Source organism: Triturus cristatus, chromosome 2_1 (assembly GCF_964204655.1).
Source record: "Triturus cristatus chromosome 2_1, aTriCri1.1, whole genome shotgun sequence".
Taxonomy (NCBI): Eukaryota; Metazoa; Chordata; class Amphibia; order Caudata; family Salamandridae; genus Triturus; species Triturus cristatus.
In genome coordinates, this window is record NC_140581.1 from 770,178,315 (window position 1) to 770,205,863 (window position 27,549).

Genomic DNA, 27,549 nt, shown 5'->3' on the forward strand with positions numbered 1-27,549 from the left:
TTCTTTAGATCTCTGCTCTGATTTTATGCAATTTTTTTCAATGTTTTCAAATTCCTGCACTTTAATTTACACAGTTCTTGAAGGTGGTTCAAAACTGCTTCCTTCACTTTGCTCTGGACCTGCGTTTTCTTTGCTCTGATCTGTGTTTTCAATTTCTGCCAACACCGCATATGTCCATTCTGGAGCTGTGTATTTTTTGTTCGGAACCCTTTTACTCTTTTTGTTTTTCAAACTGATTCTTCTTCAGACTCACTTGGCTCAATCTGATCTGGTACTTCAATTATTGTATCTGGTGAACTTTGTTTTTGAGTGTATTTCAGTCTTTTCACTCCTTTTGGCTTCACATCACCTTTTCTAGCTTTTTTTACTTGAACTGCTTCTTCTGCATCAGTGTCAAGATCACACGTTCTCTTACTTAGTCCTTTTCTCTGTTGTACTTGCTCTTGATTTCCGCTCAACATTACTCCATTGTCATCTTCAACAGCAGTCTTACAAGACCCAGTAGCTGGTGCCCACTTTATTCAACTTTTTTCCTGATCAAACAGATGTTCAACACCTTCCGAATCTGTAGCCTCACTCTGTGGCATCTCGTTCTACAGCTTCTTGTTCTTCTCGTCTCTACACCAGTTGCTGCTCTTGTCTTTCAAGTGGACTTGGGACTCTTCTTGTATGACTTGCGTGTATCCAATTTGGCAAGCCACCACACTTCACTGCTGTCGTCGTCACCAGTATTACTTGGTAAGGGTCATGCCATCTAGGTTCCAGACACGACTTTCTCACATGCTTCTTCACCAGGATCCACTCACCTGGACTTAAATCATGTCCTTGTTCTTGCTGGGTTGTGGCTGCAATTTCTCCAACCTGATGAGACACCGAAAGCACCACATCAGCCAATCCTTTGCAATAATCAAGCATTAGATAATCAGTAATATTCATCAGTTGATTTGCTGCTACAATCGGCTGTCTCATTGCTCTCCCCATCATTAACTCACGTGGTGATAATCCAGTCTTTTTATCAGGAATGCTTCTCAGACTCCTCAATACCAGGGGTAAAGATTCTGGCCATTTCAGTGTTGTGGATGCACACACCTTTGACAGTCTTGATTTGATTGTGCCATTAATCTGCTCGACCACACCTGAGGCTTCTGGTCGATAGGCACAATGCAGCGTTTGCTCAATTTGTAATGCTGCACAAATCATCCAAATTATTTCATTATTAAAATGTGTACCTCTATCCTTTTCTAAAGAGACTAGAAATCCAAATCTAGGGATAATCTCTCTCAAAAGCAATTTAGCAACTGTTAGACTATAATTTCTTCTTGTTGGATATGCTTTCACCCAACAAGAAAACAGACAAACCACAACCAACACATATTTCAGCCCATTACAATGGGGAAGTTCGATAAAATCTGCTTGTAACCTAATAAAAGGTCCTGATGCCTTTCCAATGTGTCCCCAGCTTTCAACAGTTTTTCTACCTGGGTTTTGCTGCTGGCACACTACGCACCTCTGGCATGGACTCTCTGCAATAACCCTAAACTTGGGCTTGTACCATGACTGTTTGAAGGGTCTAATCATGGCATCTCTTCCCACATGTGTTATTCGATGGTACATTCTTGCCATTTGAGAAAGTAAACAATCTGGCATTACTGGTATTTTATCTACATACACCAATATTTCCTCTTCAGGTCTCTTTGTACATCCTGACTATATCAAAAGTTATTTTTCTTCCTCACTGGCTTCTTCCTGCAACTGTCTGATTTCATCCCACGTTTCAACTATGGAGAACATAAAGAGACAATTTGTATTCTTTTTCTCTCTTCCTTTGTTAATTGAAACTGAATTTTGTGCACAGAAATGAGAAACTTCATCTGAGTATCTGTTCCCACTGGTCACTTAATCATTTCCTGATTTATGTGCCGGACATTTGACTAACACAATCTCTTTGGGCAATTGTAATGCATTCAATACATCTTTACTGTTCCTAATAGGGGATCCCAAAGAAGTTAGAAATCCATGTTGCATCCACAACTGACCAAAATCATACACCACCTCAAAACCATATTGACTGTCCGTAAATATGGTTACTCTCAAATGTTTGCCAATTATACATGCCCTGGTCAAAGCAACCAATTGGGCTGAATTTATTCCTTTTAGGCAAGATGCTTCAAGAACCATAGCCACTGTGCATACAGCATATGAAGCACACACAACACCTTTCCCATCTCTCAGACAAGAACCATCTACAAACCTCTCACAATCTGACTCTGACAATGGTACATCTTTTATGTCAGGCCTTAGTTTAGTACACATCTCTGTCACATCCAAACAATCATGTTCTGCTTCATCTTTTGCTTCGTCACAACCCGAACTCGGCAGCAAAGTTGCTCAATTCAATGTCATACATCTTGTCACTGTCACATTTTCAGCACCCAAAATCACTCTTTCATACCTAGTCAACCGACTACCCTTCATGTGCTGTATACTTGTCAACAAAATTTCAGCACAATGCAGTACATACACTCTCGTTGGATATCCCATCACAATTGATTCACTCTGCTCCAGACTCACACAAGTAGCAGCCACTGCTTCAACAACCTGGCAACGCTGCAGCCGCTGAGTCCAAAGTAGCAGAAAAATATAGCACTGGACGATGTGCCATTCCATGTGTCTGTGTCAAAACTGAAAATGCATACCCATCTCTTTCACAACAGAACAATGCAAATTATTTGCTATAATCTGGCATACCCAATGCAGGTAGGTGCACGACAAAGACTATCTCGCAACTCACAAAAGCCTTCATGCTTTCTTCATCCAGTTGGATTGGATCGACAACATCTTCATGAGTCAATCTCTGTAATGGCTTAGCAATCAGCAAAAAATCACTGATCCACTGTCTACAGTATCCAACCATGCCCAGAAACATTTGAATTTCTTTCTATTTTCTGGGAGGACCCATTTGTAAGAACACATTAATTCGATCTTGCAATACTTTCCTGACTCCTTTTTCAGTTTTGTGTCCCAAATACTGAACTTCCTTTATTCAAAACTGCAATGTTGCTGGTTACACTTTATGCCCACCTACTGCCAAATGATTCAGTAGAGAAATTGTATCAATCACACATGCTTCTCAAGTCTTCGATGCCACCAGTAGGTCATCGATATACTGCACTAATACTGAGTCTTCTGGCATAACTAATGTCTCAAGACACTTTTTCAGAACCTGATTAAAAATCGAAGGACTCTCTGTATATCCTTGAGGAACTCGGCACCATGCCACAACACGGTTTCCGAACTGGAAAGCAAAAAGATATTAGCTATCCGGATGCAGCGATATCGAGAAAAATGCTTTACACAAATCAATCACTGCGAACCACTCCGCGTCACAAGGAATTTAGTAAAGAATTACTGCTGGATTGGGCACTATTGGACAACAAGGTACTACAATCTTATTAATCTTCCTCAAATCTTGCACAATCCTATACTTGCCACTCTGTTTCTTAATTCCCATAATAGGTGAATTACAAGGACTCCCTAGTATTTCTCTTAGAATACCTTACACAATTATTTGCTCAATTACAGGAGTAACTCGCTCAATAGTCTCAGGACTCATTTTATACTGTGGTATTTTGAGAAATTCTGCACCCTGTTTAACCAGAATCGGCATAGGATCAACACTCTTCATCAATCTAATGTCTTTCCCTGAGAAATCCCACACATCAGCTGTCACTGTGTCTCTCAATTCAACAGGCAAATCATTCGCTGTAAATAAGGGATACAAAGCATTCACTTCTGTCCCTTGCTTTGCAAACATCAAATTGAAAGCAACATCCTCATCTGGCGTTTGAAAGGCAACACCATCCGGTGTACAATAGATGGTGCAATTGATCTTGCACAATAAGTCCCTACATAAAAGGTTTACTGGACTTGTGTCACACACCACAAATTGATGCAAATCTCTGAACTTTCCAATATTAACCTCCATTGGTTTAGTCACTGGAGTCTTAATATACTTATTTGAGACTCCTACTACTTGGTTAGTTTCTCCCAAGAGGGGTAGGTTCGGAATTTCTGCCGTTCTTACAGTGGAACGGGTAGCACCAGTGTCCACAAGGAATGTAATATCATTACCTTCCACTTTCCCATCCACAAAAGGACCTGACTGATCTACCCCTAGAGATGTGCCAAGCATGCACACTTCCTCCCCCCTCAAGCACCTTGAGATGAATCCGAATCACTCTCAGGACACTGCAACCAATATTGTGAAACCATTTGTACATTCTGATTCTTACCAACTTGTTCACCCATGTGAAAACCAGCATCTGCACTGTATCTCTGTACCTGAGCATTCACATTATTTGACACAGGGGCTTGAGGCACTTGTACCTGTTGTACCTATGGTGTAACTACCTGTTGCTGCTGCAATTGTTGTTGAATTCACAACCACTTCATTCTGCATCTGTGGATTGAAATTTTGTACCATTCCATTATTTCCCAGCACAGTCTTGCACGTGTTCTTCCAATGTCCTAACCTACCGCATCTATGGCACGGATATTTCTTTTTCATCTCTTCTTTATTATTCTTACCTCTACCTTTTCCTGGTAATTGCACTTGAACACCACCATTCTGTACAATATTCATAGGTACCTGACTATTTTGAAAATTCTGATTCTGCCCTTTCATCTGGAAACCGGTTTGCGAATCATCAACACCATTCTAATTTTTCTGCTGTGCCACTTTCACCTGTGCCCACATCGTTTTCTCTTTCAACTTCTTATGTCTTGATTCAATATCATCACTACAGTACTTCGCATATCTCAGAATTTCATCCACTGTCTTATTCTGCCAATAAATCAAATGTTGCTGAATCATATTACTAATATCTGGTTTCAAACCAAACACAAACTTATAGACAAAATGACCCATCTGCCTGTCAGTTATACTCTTAAAACCAATATACTGTTTAAACACTTGTAAAAGCCTTTCATAATAAGCATGTACTGATTCTTTTGACTCCTGTGTTGTCCTATCAATCTTAACCCAATCTGTTTCTTCTGGGGGAATCTTACTTAAATATGTAATCACTTGCTTATATTTCTTCATCACTACTTCTGACAGGACTCCAGTTTTAACATCTCTGAGATTTTTTTTTTTTTATACAATTCTTTTTATTAAACAACATGAATCGGTGTGGTTACATGAATCAGGTGGGTAAGTTACAGACCGGAGGAATTAATTCGGCAACATAGTGAAAAATCAATCACGTTGACTACAAGAACAGAGCAATGAAACATCACGGGATACAGCATTTATGGTGAGGACAGGTCATCAGAAATGGAGCTATGTGGGGGGACTACAGAGCTCCCCTCGGTACGTGTTCCATGCCCCCCCAGATTTGAGACCACGTCTTGGGGCAGCCCCTAGCAATGTACACTGTTTTTTCCCAGAACATACACCAGTCCATGTGTTTCTCCCATTCCGTTATGGTGGGTGGGTTTGTGGCTCCCCATAGCTGAGCAATGTTCCTTTTTGCCACCATGAGGCCTAGCGTTACCCAGATCTTACACATTCGGGTCCGTGGGATCCCATACATTCGATAGGCACCTCTTCACTTCAGGACGGATGACCAAATCCAACACTTCGCCAAGAACTGCATGTATTTGACGCCAGTACCTCTGAATAAGATCCCATTCCCAGAGGATATGCAAAAACGTTCCCTTTTGACCACATTGTCTCCTGATTTCCCCACTTCTGCCCTCCCCATGCGAGCCAGGCAAGGTCCAGTAACGTACACCCTATGCAAGATTTTGAACTGGACAAGTCTTAGTCTGGCCGAAATAGCCACTTCCCTTGGGGAGGCCAGTGCCTCTTGTCATTCCTCATCGTCCAGTTCGAGGCCATCCCTTTCCCACTTTGCCCTGGTGCCCCGGAGAGGGTCTGCGGTGTAGTTTATCAGCTTTTTATATGTGAGGAAGATTGCTTTCTCTGGTAAATATCCATCAAGCAGTCTATCCTCGAGAGGTGTGGAATCTGAGGGGGAGGAGCCTTTAGTTAGGTGGGACTGTAGTGCATGTCAGACTTGGAGGTAACAGAAGTATTCTGGGTTAGTGAGCTCATATTTCTGTTGTAGGGAGGCAAATGTCACTACGTCACCCTTTACTCACATGTCCCCGATAGTCGAGATCCCTATGAGGTCCCATTTGTCAAACCCTTTCGACTTCCATAGATCACCCAACTTCTCTGAGTCCCAGAGGGGTGTTGCAAGCGTCCGTTTCCGTTCCCATCCCAGACTTTTGGTTGCTGTGTGCCAGACCTGCACAGAGTGTTTTGTCGGCCCAGTGAGGGGAACTGTTTTGGCCTACAATAAAGAGCTCTGTTAAAATTTCCACCTGGGAGGAACCACCGGTTCATGGCGTAGGCCTGGTCGTCCATGCGGCGATATGTGCCATGATTAATAGCTGCAAGGTGGGCCGCCCAATAATATTTCTTGAGGTCTGGAAGGCTGATCCCACCATCATACCAGTTAAGGGTGAGCTTGTTTAGCGCTATTTGGGGTTTCCCTCCCCACAGCAAGTCCCTCTGCAAGCCCTCAATCTCCCTAAAGTAACAAGTAGGCACAAGGTCAGGGTAGTTTTGTAGCACATATAGGAAGCAAGGGAGGGACATCATCTTAAAAAGTGCTGCCCAACAGTGAGAGGGGAAGTGCCTTCCATGCGGTTATGTCGCTTCAATCTTTGCAGTGGCGGGAGTAGGTTGCCATCATAACGGAGTTGCGTATTCGACGTCACATAAATCCCCAAGTATTTAAAGCCCATTGTGGTAATTTGAATAGGTCAGCCCTTAGGCGCAGCAGGCGGGTCCCCATGGAGGACGTAAATAAGAGATTTACCCCAGTTAATGGAGTATCCAGAGAAAAGCTTGCAAAGATGCCGCAATCCGCGCCGCTTTCGGAGAAGCTAGGAACAGAAGAATGTCATCCGCATATAGAGAGATACGGTCTTCACATGGTTCTGCCCATCGTAGACCACGTACAACTGGGTCTCTATGGACCCATGCCGCCAGGGGCTCCAGGGCAAGGGCAAAGAGGAGGGGGGAAAGCAGACAATTCTTGCGGGTACCCTGACCGAGTACAAACACTTCAGATTTTTTATTATTCACTACAACCTGTGCCAGAGGCTCAGAGTAGAGGAGTTTGATCCAGTGGATAAACCCAATCCCAAACCCCATTTTTGCTAGCACGGCAAAGAGTTAAGGCCATTCGATGGTATTGAACGCCATAGATGCATCCAGTGGGACTATAATCGCTGGTTCTTGTATTGTATCTAGTTGTCCCATCACCACGTGCACTCTACGGAGATTCAACGCAGTGTTGCGCTGGGGCATAAAGCCCGACTGGTCTGGGTGTACCAATCCGCTGATCACTTTAACAAGACGGTTGGCCAGTAGCTTAGCGAGGATTTTAGGTTTAGCATTTAGGAGAGAGATAGGCCTATATGAGGCGCAATCCATCTTAGGTTTGTCTGCAAACATGGACCGCAGGTGTGGGGCTAGTTTGTCTGGCTCTAGTTTATAGAGTTCAATTGGTAGGCCGTTGGGACCTAGTGCCTTGCCTGACTGGAGGCTTCTAATCGCTAGTGCAATTTGGATTGCCCATCTTTAGCTATCAATTCTGGCACCAACCTGGATGCTAGTTCTTTCCTGTCTAGCCATGCTATGAGTTTCCCCGCCTTGTCCCAAGGTCGTACACTCTGCCCACCGCCTCCCTCCCCATGGATCTGGCCCACCGCCTCCCTCCCCATGGATCTGGCCCTATCTGTGGCTATCGCTTTATACTCCTCCCTTTTAAGTTGCAAGGTATGGAGCTTTTCCTGTGTCACCTCCTCTTCCAGTTCTTCTTCTAGTCTGACTGCACTTTCCACAGCCACCAGTTCCTTCATTTTCTCTTTGCGTGCTCCGGCTATCAGTGAGAGTGCCTGCCCTCGTATTACCGACTTAAATGCCTCCCACAGTGTATGGGTGGAGTCAACCGTGCCTTCATTTTCTTGCAAGTATTGGTCAATGGTTTGCAGCAGGGCCTTGCGCACACCTGGGTTGTGAAGATACCATGGATTGATAGGGGCTATCCTACCCACCCCTCCCTGTCCTAGTGCCAGGTGAGCCCATACTGGGGAGTGGTCGGAGATGCTCCATGTGTCTGATTTCGTGGATATGCGCTATTTGGGATGCTGGGACAATAATGTAGTCTATAAGGGAAAGGCTATTGTGCGCCCCGGAGTGAAACGTGTGTTGGACACTATCTGGATGATATGCCCTCCACGCATCCGTTAAACCAAGAGCCTCTAGAAAGTCTGGCAACCATCTGGCTGATGCCCCAGTGTCTCGCGGGGGATACCGGTCGAGTGTCGAGTGTGCCTGAAACCACAGAGCTGAAGTCCCCTCCCATCATCCCCAGGCCCTCTGGAAGTGAGAGTAGCATAGCTCCCAAGTCTTTGAATGTGCGGTTCTGAAGGCCTGGTGGGACATAGATAGACATGCAGGTGAGCGTACGTCCCTCCCACTGCCCCGTAATACCAATATTTCTCCCAAGGTCATCCAACCATGGGAAAGAGTTTCGCATCAATATTCCCACTCCCCGTGAGCCAGTAGTGAAGCCTGTGTGGGCCACCAGTTTGTAGCCCCACCTGTTTAGTGCCTTGCTGGAATTTTCCCACCAAGTGTGTTTCCTGAAGAAGTATTACGTCCGGGGCATGTCTCTCAATATGTTGTAGTACCAAACAGCGCTTAACTTTGTCCCCAAGCCCATTGACGTTCCAGCTCAAAAGTTTAATCTTGCAGTCCCCGTGCATGTTCATGGATATGTGTGAAGGTCGACCGTTCCTCCCATAGAACACAATCTTCTCATGCCAATTCAATAAAAACAGAACCACTATCAATACCCTAATCCCAGCAACCCCACTCCCCACTCCCTGCTCCCCTGCACTCTGGGCCATAAACCGCCCATAAACTCAAACATGCAGAGTGCCTGTCGCCCAACTGAAGAACTAAAGGTAGAAACGTGGGGGTGAAGTGGATGCTACATCTCCCCAACTCTCCCAAATCAATCAATGTCCCACAGCTCCCCGAGAGGGGCGAGCCCAAGTGTCATGTCCCATCAAACATGGTTAGACCCAATAAATCAGCAGCGGTCTCCGTTGCATAGTGCCTGTGTCCCCCACCGACTCGGGGAAAGATCGGTGAGGTGGCTGATCCCCATGCGCCCCGGAACTGAGTCCCATTGTCTCCATGGGTGGGCTCGCTGGTCTTCTCAACAGGAGTTGTGCTCCTTAGCTCCCCGCCAGCCCTCCAACCACTCTGCCACAGATTCTGCATTATCAAAGAACCAAGCCCTGCCGTCAGCCTCCACACAAAGTCACGCCAGGAACAGCATGGCATACTTCACACCTTTTTCACGTAGCGTCTTTTTGATGGCTAGGAATGATCTTCGTTGTTTTGGGGCTGACTGTATAAAGTCCAGAAAAAAGGATATGTCGGTGTTCTCATACCGGAGCGGTGGAGCCACTCTGGCATTTTGAAGAATCACATCCCTGTTGCGAAAATTCAGTACCCGCACCTGCAGCGGCCGCGGGGGAGCGCCAGGCTTTGGTCGTTCCCCAGGGACCCTGTGCGCTCTCTCAATTATAAAGAATTTGGATTGGCCTTTGGGTTGAAGGTGAGTAAAAATGAGTTCCTCCACAAATAGATCCGGTGTCTGCCCCTGCGCCTGTTCCGGCACACCTAGGAAGCGTATATTGTTGCGGCGGGTGCGTCCTTCGTAGTCGTCAAGCTTACTTTCGGCAAGCTTCCGGAAAAGCTGTAAGTCGCGATCTCGGTTTGGAGGTGTGAAGTTTCTTTCACAATGCTCGTTGTTGTGATCTCCAATTGATTTGACCTTTTTAGCTGATTTTCACTAGGTCCACCCTGATGAGTGTGACGACAGTGGAGATTGTGTCCATCCTTTGTTCCAGAGATGACCGGACCCCAGATATGGCCTCCATGACATCTTTGAGTGTCGGTTCAGGGGGATTCTCCTCTTCTCCGCCTCCCGCTTTGTGTCTCGCCTGCTGGTCCTGGGGTGACGTTTTGGGGAACGCGTAGCGGTCCAATTTGTTCTTTTGGACCACATTGGAACCCATTGTCCCGGACATTGTGGTTTTCCCAAGTTCAGGTCCAGTACTGAATTTCAGCAGTGGGGTGCAGCAACTCCAAGTCCCTTTCTATACCACCGTGTCAACTGGGAGGTGTAGCACCAGTGGGTCTCCACTTTGGGAGTGCGGCAGATCAGTAAGGTAGGGATGAAGTGATATCGCCCAATCATATAAGGATGGCCTCGTCAGTGTACAGGACCCACTCTCCAGGACCGTCTCTGGCTCTCAGGTCACTCAGCCCCCAGGCCAGGTCAGGAGCAGGTTAAGGGGCTCAGCCTTAGAGCCCCAGGGCACAGGCACTGCACCACTTGCCGCCGCAGGAGCAATGGTATCACTAGTGTGTGAGGGGGGAGGGGGGAGAGGCACCCTCCGCAGCAGCATATGAGGCGATCAGGCCTCCATCAGTATCCAATGCAGCCAAGGCCTCAGCAACAGAACCTCACCACTTCCTCACCTTGTCGGCGCGGGTTGCTCCAGTGCTGCACTGGCGATCGCCCGCCATGGCGTCCCATCCCCCCCCCCCCCCCCCACCCCCTTGCAGGAATGCTCTGGTAATTGCGGGCAGTATATAGCTGCCGATGAGTCAGGCAGAGACTCTGACCTTGAGTATCCGGTGGTGGAGTGGAGGCGGACGCCCAGCCACCCACAGAACCTCGCCAAAGTCCACCAAGGCCTGAGGTTGCGCCTCCGATCACGGGTTCACTGCTTGCCAATCCTCCGAAATAGGCCCCGCTGCTGTACTTCTCCAAAAGCTTTGGCAGAGTGACCCGTCTCTCCTCGCGGTGCTCAGGATGCCACCCCCTTCTTAGATGTAACATCATAGTAAGGGGGTTATTTGTTTGAGTAGATGTAACTGGATTGTCTGCCATCTATATTTGTATTGTGATACATTGAGGGAACATTAAAATAATCCTAAATCTTTTGATAATAATTTTACAGAAACTTATTTTCATAATATGTGGAATAAGTTACAAAAATGTAGCAAACAAAATCCTACTGTGTAATGAACTTGACATAGGCTATATATCTAAGGAAAGTAATCAGATCGACTAAATGTTGTGCACATATTAGATGGTGATGTTAAAGTCATTTAAGGTTCATGGCTTGTAAAACATCAGGTTACAGCCCATAATTGAGCAAATGGAGGACAATAAAAGTAAGGACTCCTATGCATTGCAAAACAAGTTGGATGTCAGAACTAATATATGAAATTAATGTGTGTACTAGAGAAAATAAGAGGTTTAAATGAGTCTTATTTTACATACATAGGCCCACATGCATCAAAGCAAAAACCGGTCGCAAACTGGCAGATTCTCAGAATCTGTCCCTTTGCGACCGGTATTTTTGCATTTGGGATGCATCATCCCAAATGCAAAAATCACAATTTAAGTAATCTCTAAATTGCGATTACTTAAATTGCGATTGCATTTAAGGAATCTCAAATTGAGATTCCTTAAATGCAATGCATTAAAGTAAACAAATCAGCGATTTCGCTAATAGGGGGAGCAAATTACCATGAAGTTGAACTTCATGGTAATTTGCAAAAACTTTTTTTCAAAGTTCCATTTTACACACACACATGTCCATGGGGCATGTGTGTGTGCAAGATGTACTCCTATGCAGATTTCAGGGGTGCAACAGGGTGTCCTTTTGACACCCTAGTACCCTTGAAATTGCATTCTCAATTTGCGATTCTCTAATTGGGAATCACAAATTGAGAATGTCTTCCCATTCATTCCTATGGGCCACTAGGCCCATAGGAATGAACGGGGAGGTATTCCTTAATTGCGACTCGCAATTTGCGAGTAGCAATTAAGGAATGTTTAGAAATCGCTATTTTTTTAAAGCGATTTCTACATACATAGCCTTTTGCTATTCCTTATTAGCGAATCCTTATTTTTCGCTAATAAGGAATCGCAAATGGCATTGTTGATGCATGTGCCAGATAATTTTGTAAAAATTATATCAGAATACATAGTGTAAAAAGTGCAGATGGTGATATCTGTTAGACCAGAAAGTATGTGATTTTTAAATATCCTGCTTTATTTCATAATTTATACCAAAATCAATTTCTTAACAAATACATTTTAAAAAGTAATTAATTGTTTTATTGATCTTAATGAACTAGGTTCAGCTTAACCAACATTAAAAATAAAATTAAATGATTGGTAACAGAATGAGAGGCTGTTACAGGTCTTTTATGAGACGCAGGAGACACAGAGGCTCAGGCATATTTATGTGAAAAGCAAGTGGGCACACATGACCTGCTCCAGGTTCCATTTCAAAACCATTGACTTCAACGAGCGAAATGTATTGACATAAGGGAAACTCTATCAGTTCTTAGATTGAGACCACAAATTAGCATTGATCTTTATTGCTATATTGGGTAATGCCAATCTAAAATAAGAATTGAATTCGGACCTCAAGAGCCTGCCGTCTGTCTATCTTTAAAATGTGTTTTGCCAATAAGAGATAAGGCCACCCACTATATTTGGATGCAGAGGGAATTTGGGCAATATTTTGATTGTGTATTCACTAGTCGATTATAAGACTTTCTAAATATATCCCTGCTGATGTGTCAAGATTCAAATTGATTTGAAAATCTGTAGAGACAGTGGTCCTTATCTGTTACCCTTTAAGATCCATTGAGTGCAATAGAGGCTTTCAAACTCCTCGTGACAGGTTTTAACCAATCCTTGAAACGTCTGTGGGTGTGCATCATCTCTGTATAGGAAACTTTCTACTCCTTGTTAGTTTTTAGCGATATTGGCTCAAACACTGTAACTCTATTGCAATGTACTGCAGATTACATTACACACACCCTGTAGAACGTCTACTCGCAAGATAACTTTTGTAAAATCCTGCATAACTTTCAGTCCCGTATGTATACTCTTCATTAATGATTATGTTGCCAAAGCTGTATGTTCTACATGTCCATTATATCGGATCTCATTAAGTTCTATACTATGGCTTGGAGATACAAATAGACTTTACAAAAAGCAGTCACACATTGCCCACTGATTTATTTTGCGACCTAGCTGTGATGTGACCGATTTACCAACATGCTGCATCACAAAACCTCCAGTTGGAGGCATTTGAAGAATTACCTGCCTAATTAACCTTAATTACGAAGGTAACTATTTGTCACCACTTGTGATAGGCTACAAACACAGGGATAGCAGACCACTACTCCTTCGTTTGCATACACAAAGGGGGAACGTTTTTTTAAAGAAGCTTGTCTTCCTTGAAGCAACTGGTGCTGCTTTAAAAATTGTCTTGACTTCATCTGTATGAAAACCAATAAAATCGATTTAATCCTAAAAAATGTTTCCAATATGGTAATGCATCTGGGAACTATTTTGTGACCCAGAAAGACTTACACGAAATAACAAATGGGTTCAGTACATTGCAAAACACTGTTTTTCAGCTACAGTCACTGTGATTTTGTGAATCGCAAGGTTTGCAACTGCAACACAGTTTTGTACATTTGGCCTAACAATAAGAAATAAATCATGAGATGTTAGACTGGAGGAGGAACATTTTACCAGCAAGATGAGTTACCACTTGCTGCTGACACTTGCAGTAATCTGAGGGCACTAGTTTGAATCCCAGAAAGGTTAACTCAGCCTCTCCTTCAGAGGTTGTACTTTTACAAAAGTAATAGTAGCATATGTTTTTATTAGCGTGCTGAAGAAGCCTTCAGTTCAAGCTGTGATGTAATTAGAGAAGGGGATGGTGAAGCTCTTTCAACTGTTTATTGAAGAAAACAAGATTCACAACCCTTCCAAGCAAATGTTGATAGATTCCATCATAAACAACATTCTCAATTATGTAGGAAGTGAAGTCTAAGAAGGGAAGGCAAAGGCATTGGTCTTTTTGACCTTTTCACAGCTTTCTATATGGTTGTTAATTGTATTCTGCTCAATGGTCTGGCTGAGACTACCAGTGATGCCTAAACCATGAAATAATGCCAGCGATTCTTAATATGCTGTTTTTGCAGTTTACTTGCTCTCTGCCCCATTAAGCGCTGATTTTCCCAATTGATCTTTGGGGGACAATGGGTTCTGTCCATCTAATCCACCCAGATTTTTCGCATTTTGGTCACCTGGTTTTCAACCTTTTCCTGTGGGAAAGCCTCATAGTCTGTGACACACCCATGGTAAACTTATGGTAAATGGACTGCACATATTTACTGCCAGTGCCTGCCTTTTAAAGGTAAGGCTGCTGCAATGCAGCAAGGATAAGGGGCACTTGGCTGGTTACACATGTGCACATGCATGTGCACGAGTAAGTACTGCGTGTCGGAGACTCCTTTCGTGGTCATCTAGGTAACTATGCACAGATAGCCTGGTGCAGAGGGCAATCTGCAGAATTAAATATTGGCCTGGGGTAGGCCTCATAATGTTAGTGTTCACTCATAGGGGAAGTCAGTGTGGCTTACTATCTTGTCTGCAGTAACACTCCATTATACACCTACGAAGAGGGCTGCCGTAGAGTGCAGCTTCTCTTTCCTGAGGCCTACAGCGACCAATGACACCTCAAATTGGGGTGTAGCCTGTGCGGGAAAATCAATTCTGCAAGTTCCAAAACAATATCTTTACAGCATATTGTCATCCAGGAGTGTCCAATTTCTCTAGCTTGCCTCAGGATCAGAGCCCAGGTCTTTTGTCACCCTGTTGTGCCAAATCAACTGCATTTCTCTCCAGCGGCAGGAACAAAGGGAGCAATTGACAGTGCTTCATTCAGCTCCTGAGGCGGAAGTAGTTGGGGCGGAATGCTCTGCATCAATCCATCAGTTGTCACACTATACCAGGGATGAGCCTGCCCAAGCCCACTGATCAAAGGAAGGAGCACAGAGATCTGGAGCCAACCCAGGTGGGGGGCTTCTTTTGAAGATTTGCTGGGAAACGCCCTGGCAGTGATGTCAGCGAGATGCAGAGCTGAGGCCCCCTGAGCAGATGTGATTAGTGACTCCTAGATTACACCATTTTGAAATGTCCCAGACGGTTGTGCAGGAATGTTGGGACAGGGGCGGAGAGGTGATGTGATGCTCCAGGATAGGCCAGAGGTGCCTCACTTCTGGAACCTGCCACCCCTCCCTTAAAAGGTCTTATGCAGGGGGGAGCTCACTTGCTTGTGATTTTCTACTAAACACTGGGACTGGAGGCAGCAGCCATGCACAATTGGGACAAAGAATCCCCAATGCCATCTGGACTAATGATTCTAATTTCAGCTGACCCCAGGACCAGTTGGGCTCTCTCCAGGACCATGGAAGCTGGTCCCCTAATACCCCAAGGACTAGTTGGGGTAAAGACTGGACTTCTGTGCCATGGAGGAGAGAAGCTCCATAGGAAACAAAGGATAAAGGCTGGCTCAAGGAGCCACCTGCCCCTGCAAAGCATGCCACCTTAGAGGGCTGAGGAAAGTACTCCAGGTGGCTAGGGCTCATTACTAGGGGCACAATGAGCCCACGATGGAGTAAAACGACCTAACTGGGCCCAAGATATCTGCAGGAGAAGGATTTTACCTTTGACCCCTTCTCAATCGCAGATTGCTCGGAGCTTTGCTGCTCGGCTGCTAAAACCTCCCGGGCTGAGCCAGATCCCGTGGGTCAGCGCAAGGATGGTTCCTTTATTTTTATCCAGGTGTGGGGGAGGGGGTGGTCATTCCTGCCCATGGGCCCCGATCTCCCCAGGGGCTGATGCTTGCCATTTTTCCAAGGAGAAGGGGGTTCATGGGGACCTCTCCCCGGAATCTTAGCTGGCCCGTGGACCCCATCCTCTGGGCTGTTTATGCCAAACGGCGGGCGGGACCCCATCCCCGTAACTAAGTAGGAGGGGAGAGCACTGTCATGCTCCTACCCCACAATTGTGGTGGCCTCACCCCCACTCTAGCATCTGGGGGAGCGGGCGGCCACTGCAGAAGACCGCATCCTGCCAGATGGAAGTTGCTTGGTCCTGTGGGCAGATGCAAAAGAGCTGCTCGTTCAGGGAGACGGCCTTGGCTAGCCAGGGGTGGGCTCCTTGGCATACCCCCTAACAAAGGAGGCACGCGGGGGAGCCCAGAAAGACCCCAAGAGAAAAAAATGAAAATGCACGCCATGCGGCTTCAGAAAATGCTTGTAGAATGTTTGTGGTGATGTTTAACTCCTGTTCTGCTCACCTAGGCAGGCATGCGCTCTACCCACTGAGCTATTCCACTAGGTGGTGGCACAGTGCATGTGGTGGGTCTTCTTTTCTGAAACTCACCTTGCCTATAAGATGGGTGTTAAAATTTGTCCTCGTTTTACTAAACAACTCAGGCCCTGTTTTTTTAGTGAAAACCTGGGTTAATATGTTTAATAAAATGGATTGGAATGTGATATAAAAGTGGCAGTGCAACTTGTTAAGTTTCCCACGTTTTAGTTCCATCTTCCAATCCAGAGGCGCAACTAGAGCCAAATTTCGGGGGGGGGGGGGGCTAAGAAAAAATGTCGGGGTGGGGGGGGGGCTGAATCTTTTAAGCCATAGGCAGAGTGGAACTGCAGGGGCTCTTAGAAGGTGTGAAACAACAGCGAGGCCTCATTAACATGCAAATGGTCTTTTAAAGACCTGTGAAGTGCTCGGGTGCGGCTGTGTGTGCGCGCCGGGAAGCGGTCTCACCCTGGGCTGCCACACACGACGGGGGGGGGGGGGGGGGGGGGGCTGAAGCCCTTTGGGACCAATGGGTGTTGCGCGCCTGTTACAATCGATGTATGTTGGGTTTTGGCATCCGTAAAAAGGAGGCGATTATAAACTTAGAATATTTTTATTGCTATTCAAAAAGGTTAGCGATATAATATGGCTTTTAGATATATTTGTACTTCATGCGTTATATGTAACACAGTGGCGGTCAGTGACTTTTGAAAGTGGTAGCGTAAATGTAATGTGTGACACGCCCGCACTGGAACTACCTCTGCATCAACCACGGTGGGACCACAATAACACCCTGCGCGCTGCTGTCATGTTTTATTTGCCCCAAACGTAACCTGCACCAGGCATCGTCACGGGGTGAATATTTTGTGCCTGTATAGTGCTCTGTCGCCTGAATGGGCCATGTTTGTTTTTTAAGTACACAGAGAATATGGCAACTCAGACCGTCTATAAACAAGTAAGCAAGAAAATAGTTGCTGTCACATCCGTCCTTGTGGACAAGTCTATTGCGTGCATGGTATGTGCTATGCTTTGCATCAGGCGCATTGACCCTCTTGGCTTGCTGAGTCAAACCTGTGATCATGCTGCGCAGTGCACACAACTCACCCTAGCAAGTGCACAAATCAACATCAATTCACTTCCATTATACCCTGGGACTTCTGGGGTGTAAAATGTTCTCTTCAGCAGGTGCATTACCCTCATAAATTATTTTATAAAGCAATCTGTCAGTAAACAAGCCAGAACAGCTTTGCTGTTACATTTGTCAGTAGAAACAAAGTTTGTACAAAACAGAAATGCATAAACGGACAGTCGGTCTCTGCATTTCCAGCACTGCTTGCCGTAGAGCATGTTCTGCAGCTCTAAAATGTAAGCGTCAGGTATTCAGAGGTGAGACCAGAACTCAGAGAAATTAATCTTGTACACTGACATCAGAGGGGCAGGTCAGTGCACACTAAAGCAGGTGCAGGGTGTACTTCCAACCCCACAGACGTGCCATTACTATGTGACCATACCCTCGGATCCTCAAGCACGCGGAATAGCCCAACAGCAAGTGAAAGCACTTCAACAGACCGACTTGAAGAGCCGGCCTTTGACCTGAATGCTAAACCACGTGAGCAATAAACACAAATAGGCAAGTAGTTGTGTGATAAGGACCTTTCTATGAGGGAACTTAAGATTTGAATATTTAAGCCGCAAAGTCAATATTATGTCAGTCTGTTTATCATTATGCAAATTAGTGACTGTGTCAAGAGGACTTTGGCAGTACAAGACTGCATTCGAAGAAAATAGAACTGGATGTCAAGTGGGAAATGTTGAATATCTCCTGAAAATGCTTTGTGACACAGTAGGGACTTTTGCCATCTCTGCATGAAAATGTTTTGAACACAACAGAGCCCTTGTGTCTTTTCCCCCATTCAGGTGCATTATTGGTAAAACAATTTTAGTACTTTACTCAGCTACGAATGGAATCTTGATAATGCAGCAGCAGTATATGAACAACTAGAAGCAAAATGTTATAGCTTTTATAATTAAAATGCAAAATGCGCTTCTGTGTTTTTCAGCTCACTACCTTGGGAAACCTTACACCTTCAAGCACTGTGTTCTTCTGTTGTGACATGCAAGAGAGATTTAGGCCTGCCGTCAAGTATTTTGGAGATATCATCAGTGTAGGACAGAGGCTGGTAAGTATTTATTTTATTTTTTTAGACTTCGATCACTGGGGGAAATATTTTAATGCATTTTATTTAATTTTCCTCTAGTTCCAAGGAGCACGTATTTTAGGAATTCCAATTATAGTAACAGAACAATATCCCAAAGGTCTTGGAAGCACAGTTCAAGAACTCGATTTAACAGGAGTTAAACTTGTTCTTCCCAAAACAAAGTTTTCTATGGTTTTACCTGAAGTTGAAGCTGCCTTAGCAGAGATTCCTGGTGTCCGCAGTGTGGTATTGTTCGGAGTTGAGGTATGTATATCAATTTTGTCATCTAAAACAATGTTTTAAAATATGTATAGCCTTCGCTTAAAAATACTGGTTTTGAAGCATACAAATTCAGATTTTACAAGGTTCATGCCTTTGAGGTGTCAATTTACTGGAATCTTTTACATTAAATGATGATGGTTTGGGTTTTATCGCCTGGATCAGTTTTCTTTGGAAGTCGCTGTACCACACCACTGTAACAGACAGGAGTAGAAATAGTGACATGAGAATTAATATTCTAACACTGTTGAGGGCTTGAACATATCAGGAGCCTATTTTTTCCCCTGAAGACTAACAATTTAAACTATCTGTAACCTAGTACAAGGCAAAAGCATTAGCCCTGCCCCCGCCAAATAACTTATTGTTATAGAAATCTGCATCAGGCCCAGAGGACAAACAAGACACAACTAGACAAATTGGAAAGGAGATAAAAGTATAAGCAGGATCAGAAGTTACTAAGGACCACCATAAAATAATCACATACAGCCTTTTTAAGGGTGCATGAGTAACTCAAAGTCTTGGATGCTGAGGTGCATTAAGACCTGTAAAAAGTAACCGTTTAGCCGAACCAAAAATATCACAAACGTACAGCTGAAACAATGTATTAGAAAATGGTTAAGTATCAACAAAATGAAATGTGGCTTGTGATTAGTCATAAGCAACAATAGTATGAATAATTAGATCTAGAAAAGTGTGATGTATATCTCTGTAGAGAAAGATTCCACAGGCACCTGGGGGAAGGTATGGAATGTTAGTGTACAAAATTACCACACTGGTCACAAAATTGCTGGTCACAAATTATGACCAGTATTTTTTGACCAGTGCTTAGTACATCTGACCCTTGGTGTCCAATTTAAACCATGCAACCCTAACCTATCGTCTTGCCATAGTCTATTCTGAACAAGACGTAAGGCTGTGTGACTACTTTGACTACTTGTTTGTTTTAGAATATATGATATTGTATGTATCCTTAACTGGAGAAAGTAAAACATTTTTTAACCATATTGCTTGTGTAGATTAAGGTCTCTTGTTATCTATGAATCTTAAGGATTTGTGTCATTTTCTTACATTCTCCCCTCCCTCCCACCTTCCTCTGTTGCTTCCCCACCCAATTCCCTCCTGTTTTTGCCACTTAGCAGTGGTTACGTTTCCTCCACGCCCTACCCACTCCACTGTTGCTTCCCAGCTTCTCCCCGCAATTCTCTTTGTACCATTTGTATCCTTTTTTTGTAGGGTCCGGCAGCTACAATTTGCTGCCTGACCACTTTTTCAAATTACCGCTCCACAATTGGTGTCTGCCATCTAGGTCCAGTAAACAAAAAGGCACCTGCATTATGACATACATGGGCATGCTTGCTGATTATGTACTGGCACAAGTCATCATGCTGGGTCACTGTAGCCTCATGATGCACACAGGCAAGTGGACATATTGTGATTCGTCTTTTTTTTTACTTGTGATGCTGCACTGCATCGCCAAAAATCTTTTTTTTTTTCTTCTCCCTTTTGCCCATGCTAAAAAACTTCATCAAAACCATTTGCAAAATGAAGAGGTCTGCATTCAAACCCCAAAAGTGAGACCTTTAGACTCTGCTAGTGCGAATTTTGAGAAATGGTGTGGGATATAAAAAATCCTACCATAAATTGCCACATTAGGTTTTAGAAATGAGTCCCCCTAAATAGTCTCACAGGACAAGTAGTTGTCATTTGTAAAATTAATCTGTGATGTAAGATAAATATTTGTAAAGTGAGTAAGTATTGAGACACAGAGTGCAACTGTTTAAGGCAATGGTTAAGTATGAACAGGCAAGTATGGCAATATAAAAATACTCCTGTTGTATAATTTATTTTGTATGTTGTACCAACATTCTGCCAAACCTTTTCCTTTACTACAGAGTATGTATACACACCCATATATCTCACCTTATGTTGTTCTGCAGTTTGTTGGCTGGATTATTGCTCACAAAATGAGCAGCAAGGATGACCTTGTTTAGTGCATGGCTGTTCTCACTCTGTGTGGGTACAGTAATCTAAAATTATTCATCAGCAAATAACGCATTGTAAGGGAAACAAGACAGCCATCAGCAGGGCTACAAGCAGAGCACAGCAGGAATGACACATGTTGAAATAAAGCACCAGCTATAGACAACCCTCTGAAGTGAATGCAAAGGGTTAAGGCCAAAACCAGCATGTGCTTAGGGGCAAAGTGCTGAACTAGGGTTAAAGGTTATAATTCAGTAAGGGCTATGGATAGCCAATTGAAGGCCGGTCAAGTCGTGTGTTTGTTTCACCCACTCCTGAAAGTTGTTTTGGTTTTCAAAAGATCCAGAGTTTGTTTAAAAAAAAAAAATCCCCTGACCTCGTTCTTTGGGGGGCATTCATTGATTCTTTGCCCGGCACTGCCACAGTGAGCAAGTGGGGAGTCGTGAGTGCATGAGTAATATGATCATGGTGCTTTAGGGCAAATACAAGGAGAGCAGAGCTTGGCGATGAATGTGTGCAGAAGGCCTGTGTAGAGGCTGTTACAGTAATCGACATACATGACCACGGCGAGTATTGAAGCAATTTTCTGTGAGCAGTGTTACAGCAGGATCCTTTTAATTTGAGGAAGGTCAAACCATTCATTTGGTTTTGCAAACTGCAGTCCTGTGCGATGAGAATGACAGAACTGTCGGATCACACACACATTGCAAGCTTGATGCACTGGGTAGGAGAAGACATTATTCTTGGCACACAGATTAGCCAGAGGGTATAAAATCCTTCTTAATGCAGACCATCCATTAATGTGGTCCTGCATTATACTTCATGGCACTAAGTTCTCACTAGGTCGATCAAAATACTAATCCTGATTTGTCAACTGTATTAGCATTGGGAAGTCCACCTTTGTGGCAGAGAAACCATTTATGAAAGTTGAGGTGCAAGATGGTCTGCCTAAACCAGACCACTCTTCTTTTTTTAAATGAAAATAATGTCACTTTGTCCCAAGAAGGCTTTTAGCAATCGTATATCATACTCTTGGAGAGGACAGGATTCAGTTCTAATTGCTCAACATTTCATAACACGCCGAAACTCACTTCTGCCCAGTCTTCAAACCTTGGTCCTCACACCTGGCCGGATGTAACACTTCTAAGTTTCCTAAACATGAGAATGGTTCCACTGACCAGTCAAAGACATTCACAACATTGCTGAATGGTTCATCAAGGGTATGAAGAAGTTCAATCAAGTCACACCTAAGGAACAACACTGACTCCCCCTTCAAGCGGACAGGGCCACACTAGAAACATGGAAACTGCTAGACTGGAAGCAAAACGCTAAAGGAAATAAATAAAAGGGAGGACAGTAATTAACTGTCTATGGTTAGTATTTGGAACAACATCCCTGTCGGTTCCATTAGTACCCCATCAATCCTGCAAATTCTGAAAGTACCCGAAAGCCCACCTCTGTAGACAACTTGAGCCAATGGAAACACCATTTCACAACGTTAGTGCCCTTTTTAAATGGTCCTAAACCATCCTTTTGGGATAACACCTTGTGTTCACTGTTGATGTGCCATTAAAACCCTATTTTTAGGTCTCGCCTGGCGAAAAGCAGCGTATGCGCTGCTCTCGTCAGAGAGACCTTTTGGAATCGACTCTCCGCCGTGGGCTCATGCACACGCCTGCATGGACAAAGATGGCTGCTCTCACCATCTGTCCATAGCAGACCGCATACGCGTGTCCATGGGACAGTGGACACTCCGCCGCCATCTTGCTCACGCCGGCTTCCTTCAATTCTGTCTCAGGCGGGCTTTCACTTTAAACAGTGCACATGCGCACGATGGACCCAGAGTTGAAGGAAGCCGGCGCGCACTAAATAGCGCGTTCACCACGCTGCCGCGCTCAATCCCCGATCAATGTGAAAGCTGGCAAATAAAATTTTTTGTAGCCTGCTGGTGCGATTATAGACACGTCAGTCTTGGCTGTCCATGGAACAGGACACAGCAGTCCTAACTAACAGCCACATCTCCTCCTCTGAAGGCACCACAAGCAACCACAGACCAGTTTATGCTTTGTCGAACCTCATTGGCAAGTGAAGCCTTTCTTGCTACGGCAAGCCAGGTCAGCACGAGGAGCAATTTGTTGAAGTTTAACATGAATAGAGCACAGTTATCACCAAATCATTCATTGGGTTGGGAAATTCAGATCACTGATACTTAGAATTCTGTCAGAGTGGAGGATCCCTTTATAGCCTCCTGAATGACTCACTGCACAGTAGCATCTGACTCACTGCAGGAGGAACAAACAGGCGAGAGCAACTATCAAGACTGCGAGCTAGATAAAGGATGGAGTCTGACTAATGGCATCCACCGCTGCATGATTAGCGCCTGTTCGAAGACTAGCGATGGCGACAACTCATGAAACGCTGCAGTCCTCTATAGGAACGTCCTTTATCCACCCTTGAGCGAGGTTCCAAGGAACGCCTCTTCCCCACCCCCAGTGAGTCATGCATGCACCCGGCTCCACTCTTGGGCATCAGAATATAACATGTAATTAACTCCCACATCCTCATCATGTTTTCTTTAAACACTGGGTTTCAGGCCATGAGGAAGTCTCACTTGATAGCAGGTGGTATTACATGCCTGTAACTGAGCCCCCTCATCATGGAGAGAGATTTACTAAACCCCTTAGCCCGGCACCTCGAAAGCCTACAAACTCGGCTCAAACTCTTCTCCACTGGGACATTTTCCTACGTAAAGAAGCGATACTTCAGTCTAGCAAACACTGTCAACCAGTTGCAAACTACTGGATATGAAGATGCCATGACGCCTGTAACAGAGGCCGCGGCTTCTGTTGCTCTTTGAGGCTCTACCCAGTCATGCGTCCAGTGATATTTTTCAATGCATTAAAACCACTCACCGACATCCATAGGGAGAAATGGGAGCCAGTGCGCCTGCGCACTGGGGAGTAAAGCACACAATGTCCGAGGACAGCACATCTGAGTGCTGGAACATGGCTACGTCACAAGAATCCTCAAGCAGCTCCACAAATGAGTTTAAGGGCAATAATCTTGCGCTACTATATTCTCATTAATTTAATATTATTTATTTGCATGCTCACTTCTGGCGCTAAAACAATACACCTGCCAAAAATAAAACTAATAGCAAAATGACCAGAATTAAGAAAAAACAGTCTTAAGTGCTGTCCTGAAACCCTAATGATTCTGTTTTCTGCGTCAATGGATGGGCAGGCCACAGGTATAGGTCACCTTCTCGGTGATCTGCAAGCGTGATCCATGGAACATGCAGGGGGCGCCAACATTCAACCAAAGAAGCCCTCCTGAGGAGCTATAAAATGTCTCCTTAATGCAGAAGTTTCTAAAAGTAAAGTAAATTTTTAATTACCACTTATGTACAACTAATCAATCATGTTTTTAACGATCAATTGACTTGCAATATCAAACACACGGGTTACGCATTGAAGTTAGAAGCTGTCCGATGAAAAAGACTTAATACAATAAAAAAAAATATATAGCACACAAAACCTTGACATTAGGACCTTAAATACAAAGGCCAAAACACACATTGATTACCCCCGAATCAGCAACCCAAACATAAACAAGCATTGGCAAAGCAAATGGGTCTCGGGGACCCGTGACCCTGTTAGCGTGGTCAGTGACACTGTTTTTTAGCCATGTGTTATGGAGCGGAATAAATGTATGTGGTGTAGAGTGGAACTACATGGATTGGATTGAAATTTTTTGTTGTGGAATTATGTATTGTGGAACTGTGATGGTGAGTGGAGCTGCATGTAGTGGAATTATGTGGCATGGTGCGCAGTTGAAATATGTGGATAGTAATTATTTGGTATTGAGTGTATCGGAATTATGTGGAGTGGTAATGTGTTATGAAGTGTAGTTATGTGGAGTGGTATTGTGTGCTGTGGAATCGCATGTAGTGGAGTGGATATATAATTATGTGGTGTGGTGTTGAATTTTATGGCATGATGTGGAATTCTGTGGTGTAGATTGCATTTATGTGGTGTTAGTATCAGGACATTGACTCGTAAAGTGTACTTTGGGACTGCAAAAGTCTGGGGCAGCCTGCATCCGAAGAGCTGTTGAATAGATAGTGGCCTAGCAAGGGTGGTTGGGGTGGAGCCGTCCGCCTTGGGCGGCACGAGTTTTGGCCGGCCGTTGTGGGAATCGCCAGCACCCCCACCCCCGCTCTTAAATGCGGCCCGCCGAGCAGAAAACGCAGTGACAGCCACGGGCGGCACAAAATCTAGCTATGACACTGTGAATTGAGAAGCTCCAAGGTTCAGCCAGTCTTGTTGAAGTAAAAGTGATGCCTGCATGAGTGACACTGCAGGAGGTGGTGTCGCAAACATTGTATAAAATTAAGGCAACCAGTATGATTGTAAACAATACAATAAAGTGATTAAAGTGCTGTCAAAATGAACCAAGAAAACAACCAAAGGATTTATAAAAATACAAAAATGAGCTGTTTATTGAATTTATAAACAAAACAAATCAAAATGAAGACATTCATTCATCATCTTGCATATCCATCATGTACACTGCCAAACATACTGACATCGTTAAACATAACAAGATTAATATTGACAATTAAAATGTCACAAGAGGTTTAAAAATTGAAAACACAATCACAGTGGCACAATTGAGTTGACTAGATGGTTCAAACACCAGCAACTCCAACGAGATAACTTTGGAGTGGTGAAAACCTAAGCCAGGAATGGTGTGGGGACTTTCAGTGCTCCATCTAAAACGTTATTTTACCTCGGGGGCGCTCCTCAAACACCAAATAAAGTCACATTTATATGTCACTTTTAATATTTAGCCCCACCACTAGGTTTCGTACCTACCTTGCTGAGGCGCTGGTCTCCCCAGAGCAAAGACTTTTAAAAGTCTCATCCTCAAACAACCATGACATCTTTGAAAGATGGTGTTGACCGGTCGGTGCCAAGCTGGGCTTGGCGAACCATGTGGCACGATGATGATGCAGAGGGTGAGGCCAACAAAGCTGAACTGGGGAAGGACCATTCAACAAAAGGGTCCGAGCATGGGGTGAAGGAGTGAATGAACCAGAGGGACACTATCCCATAGCTCAGAGTAGGGAACGCCACAGGAGCCTAAGATATCTGCTTACTTCCACATTGCGACCTGGAGCAGAACTCCGAACAGGAGCAACTTCAGTATGTTTATCAGATGACTCCACATCACCAGGGGCACGATCATTGTCCTGACAATTCATATAACAACGCAGATCCTGAATAAACAAAGCATAGTTTTGGGGAGATATAGTCCTTCTTGCACCAGAGAGGATGAGAATGAACAATTTCCAGTAGTGAATAACCCACGGAGTGCCGACGCCCTTGACCTCTGTGGTGAGCGGGACAACAGGTGTGACCTGGGGCACATGTGGCATCTTTAACATGAAGGAATGAAGGAATGCCATGTTTAGAGACTGGTGGCAGAGAGTTGCTGCGGGGCTAATGCCCCTGCAGTCATGTCCACACTAGGCATGGAGTTCATGGCACACGACCGGCAGACCCTGCCCACCGCATTCAGGGCAGGCGCACAGTTTTGCCATGGTCCCCGAGGCACACTGCCCCAAGGTGATCCTGGCCAGGGTGTTCTCCAGGGCACTTCCTAGTGATGCAAGGCCCAGGTATGCCACCCACACCCAGCGTGCCATGTGTGGACAGTCAGATATTGGGGGTCGCCAGGGAAGAGAGCTGGCGTGCGGCTAGGAAGTCTTTATAGATTTATAGCCTTTACAACGTAACTGGTCTTTGACCTATTTCCAAGCGCTCCCAGTATTGGCAGAGGAAGAAACTTTGGCACAGAACGTCAGGGGTAGCGGAAGTTACATCACGGATCATTTGACCTCCGACATCACACAGTTGAGCCCCTTGCCCAAACCTTACCCACTCAGCACTCAACAGCCTCCTTATTGGTTGCCGAAGTTTTACTGCAAGGACACAAAGTCGAGCAAAGCAATACGTGCCCTTCTTGTCAACACCACCACAATAACTGCGCAACTTGTGTCCAAGATGTGCTTAGGTGAATCTTACCTTTTACTATGGCGGTCATGTCTTTGCTTATAATTACAGGCTGTAAAGCACAGTGAGGCCATCGGGGTTCTGAACAGCGCTATGTAAAATCATACGATTACATTTACAATGCTTATGTTTCCAGATATGACATGCAAGTATGCAAATCCAAATAAACAAGACCTGAACAGTGTGTGCGCATAACATTGCAAATGAAACGCTGTTTAGGTCTCGCCTGGCGAAAAGCAGTGCATGCGCTGCTCTCGTCAGAGAGACCTTTTGGAATTGATTCTCCGCCGTGGGCTCATGCACGCGCCTGCATGGACAAAGATGGCTGCTCTCGCCATCTGTCCATAGCAGACAGCATTCACGTGTCCATGGGACAGTGGACAGTTCGCCACCATCTTGCTCACGCCGGCTTCCTTCAATTCTGTCTCTAGTGTGCTTTCACTTTAAACAGTGCACGCGCGTGCGACGGACCCAGAGTTGAAGGAAGCCGGCGCGCACTAAATAGCACGTTCACCACGCTGCCGCGCTCACTCCCCCCCCGTGTTCACCACGCTGCTGCGCTCACTTCCCCCGCGCCCCTCTCGTGATTTGCCTAGATTCACATGGTGTTGGAGCCGATGCCGAGACTCCAAACACCACATCTCCTCACACCCATCT

At 44.8% G+C, this 27,549-nt stretch overlaps 1 protein-coding gene across 1 annotated transcript in view; it reads left to right on the top strand.

Annotated features, from left to right (window-relative positions):
- ISOC1 (isochorismatase domain containing 1) overlaps positions 1 to 27,549 on the top strand; it is a 108,268-nt gene that overhangs the window by 71,396 nt on the left and 9,323 nt on the right. Inside the window, exons 2-3 of the mRNA XM_085632712.1 lie at positions 18,419 to 18,538; positions 18,617 to 18,820. Of these exons, the coding sequence (XP_085488838.1) occupies positions 18,419 to 18,538; positions 18,617 to 18,820 (324 nt within the window). The remainder of the gene's footprint in view (positions 1 to 18,418; positions 18,539 to 18,616; positions 18,821 to 27,549) is intronic.